At 33.0% G+C, this 1,266-nt stretch overlaps 1 pseudogene across 1 annotated transcript in view; it reads left to right on the forward strand.

Annotated features, from left to right (window-relative positions):
- The window catches only part of TEOVI_000852800:pseudogene, a 569-nt pseudogene extending 420 nt beyond the window's left edge, over positions 1–149 (forward strand). Inside the window, 2 exon segments of the mRNA in view lie at positions 1–106; positions 108–149. The exon segment at positions 1–106 is cut by the window's left edge and continues 8 nt beyond it. Of these exon segments, the coding sequence occupies positions 1–106; positions 108–149 (148 nt within the window).
- Positions 150–1,266: the final 1,117 nt, after the last annotated feature.

Below are 1,266 nucleotides of genomic sequence, written 5' to 3' on the forward strand. Positions count from 1 at the left end.
CTTTTGCCTCCCTTTTTTTTTTCCTCACTTCGGTGATACTTCCTCCCTTCCTTCCCTTTCTTTTTCCCTTTCTTTTTTGTTTTTGTATGTGTCTTATATCCCACTTTTTTTTCTTTTTTGAGCAGCAAAATAAAAAAAGAAACACATAAACACACACACACATATATATATATATAATGATAATAATAACAACGGAAACGATGATGGTGATAATATGTATAAGTGTGGATGTATATGAGGATGTATGCGTACATATATATATATATATATGCACGGGGGGTTCTGAAAAGGATATAAAAAAAAACGTAGAGGCGTCATAATTTGAGTTTACTTTTTTCTGTTTTTTGAAAGGGTTTCGTCTTATTGTTTCGTACTTTTTAAAATATCATGGTAATATGGGTAAGGAGGAAGTTTTTTTTTTTTGTTCAAAAATTAACATTATGTCCGACGGTGTGTGGTTTGTGGTGCGATTGTTGTCTGTTTCGTCCGCGGTGTGCGATTTGGGGTTTGAGGGAAGCAAAAAAAGAAAAGATTTGAAATAAAGGAGGGTGTAATTTCCCACTATGGTGACGTTATTGTTGTGGGTTTTATCAGATGATTGTTTATTATTACCATTATTAGTATTACTATTACTACTACTTTCCACTGTTTCGCTTTTCTTTTTTTTCCTTTTTCCTTTTTTTTAAAAATTCTATTCCCCTCCCTTGCATCAGTTTCGATGTTTAAACACTTACGTTTTGATCACAAATTTTGTGTGAAGCTTCCTCTCTTTGACTTTAGTTTTTTTTTGTTTTTGGCGCTCCCATTTGATTTGATCTCTCTTTTTAAGTTTCGGTTTCCCACTCTGTCACCTTCTCCCCTCCCTTTAAATCCTCACTTTAGTCTTTTGTTGTATTCGGGTATCCATGTTGCGCTACGCCCAGCTGTTTGGAATATTACTTCGGAAGATGAAAAGTTCGGTTTATTTATTTATTATTTTTTTTTTTTTACGTTCTTTCTTTCTTTCTTCGACATGTTTGTTTTTTCCTATTCTCGAAATCAAAGGCATCACCAACACCACCACCACCAGCAGAATTAAGTGAACACATCCGCGAGTTACTGCCATGTGTTAATCCCTTTGCCTTTCTACCCTTCGATGATTTAAAAAAAAAATTTTCCCTTTCGTTTCATGTTTTTCATCTATATTTTCTTATTCATCCCCTTTCTTTCTTTCTTTCTTTTTTCTTTCTTTTTTTCATCCCTTTACATATATAAATAAATAAATAT

The sequence above is a fragment of the Trypanosoma equiperdum genome (genome assembly GCF_001457755.1).
Source record: "Trypanosoma equiperdum strain OVI genome assembly, contig: ctg_980, whole genome shotgun sequence".
NCBI classification, from domain to species: Eukaryota; Euglenozoa; class Kinetoplastea; order Trypanosomatida; family Trypanosomatidae; genus Trypanosoma; species Trypanosoma equiperdum.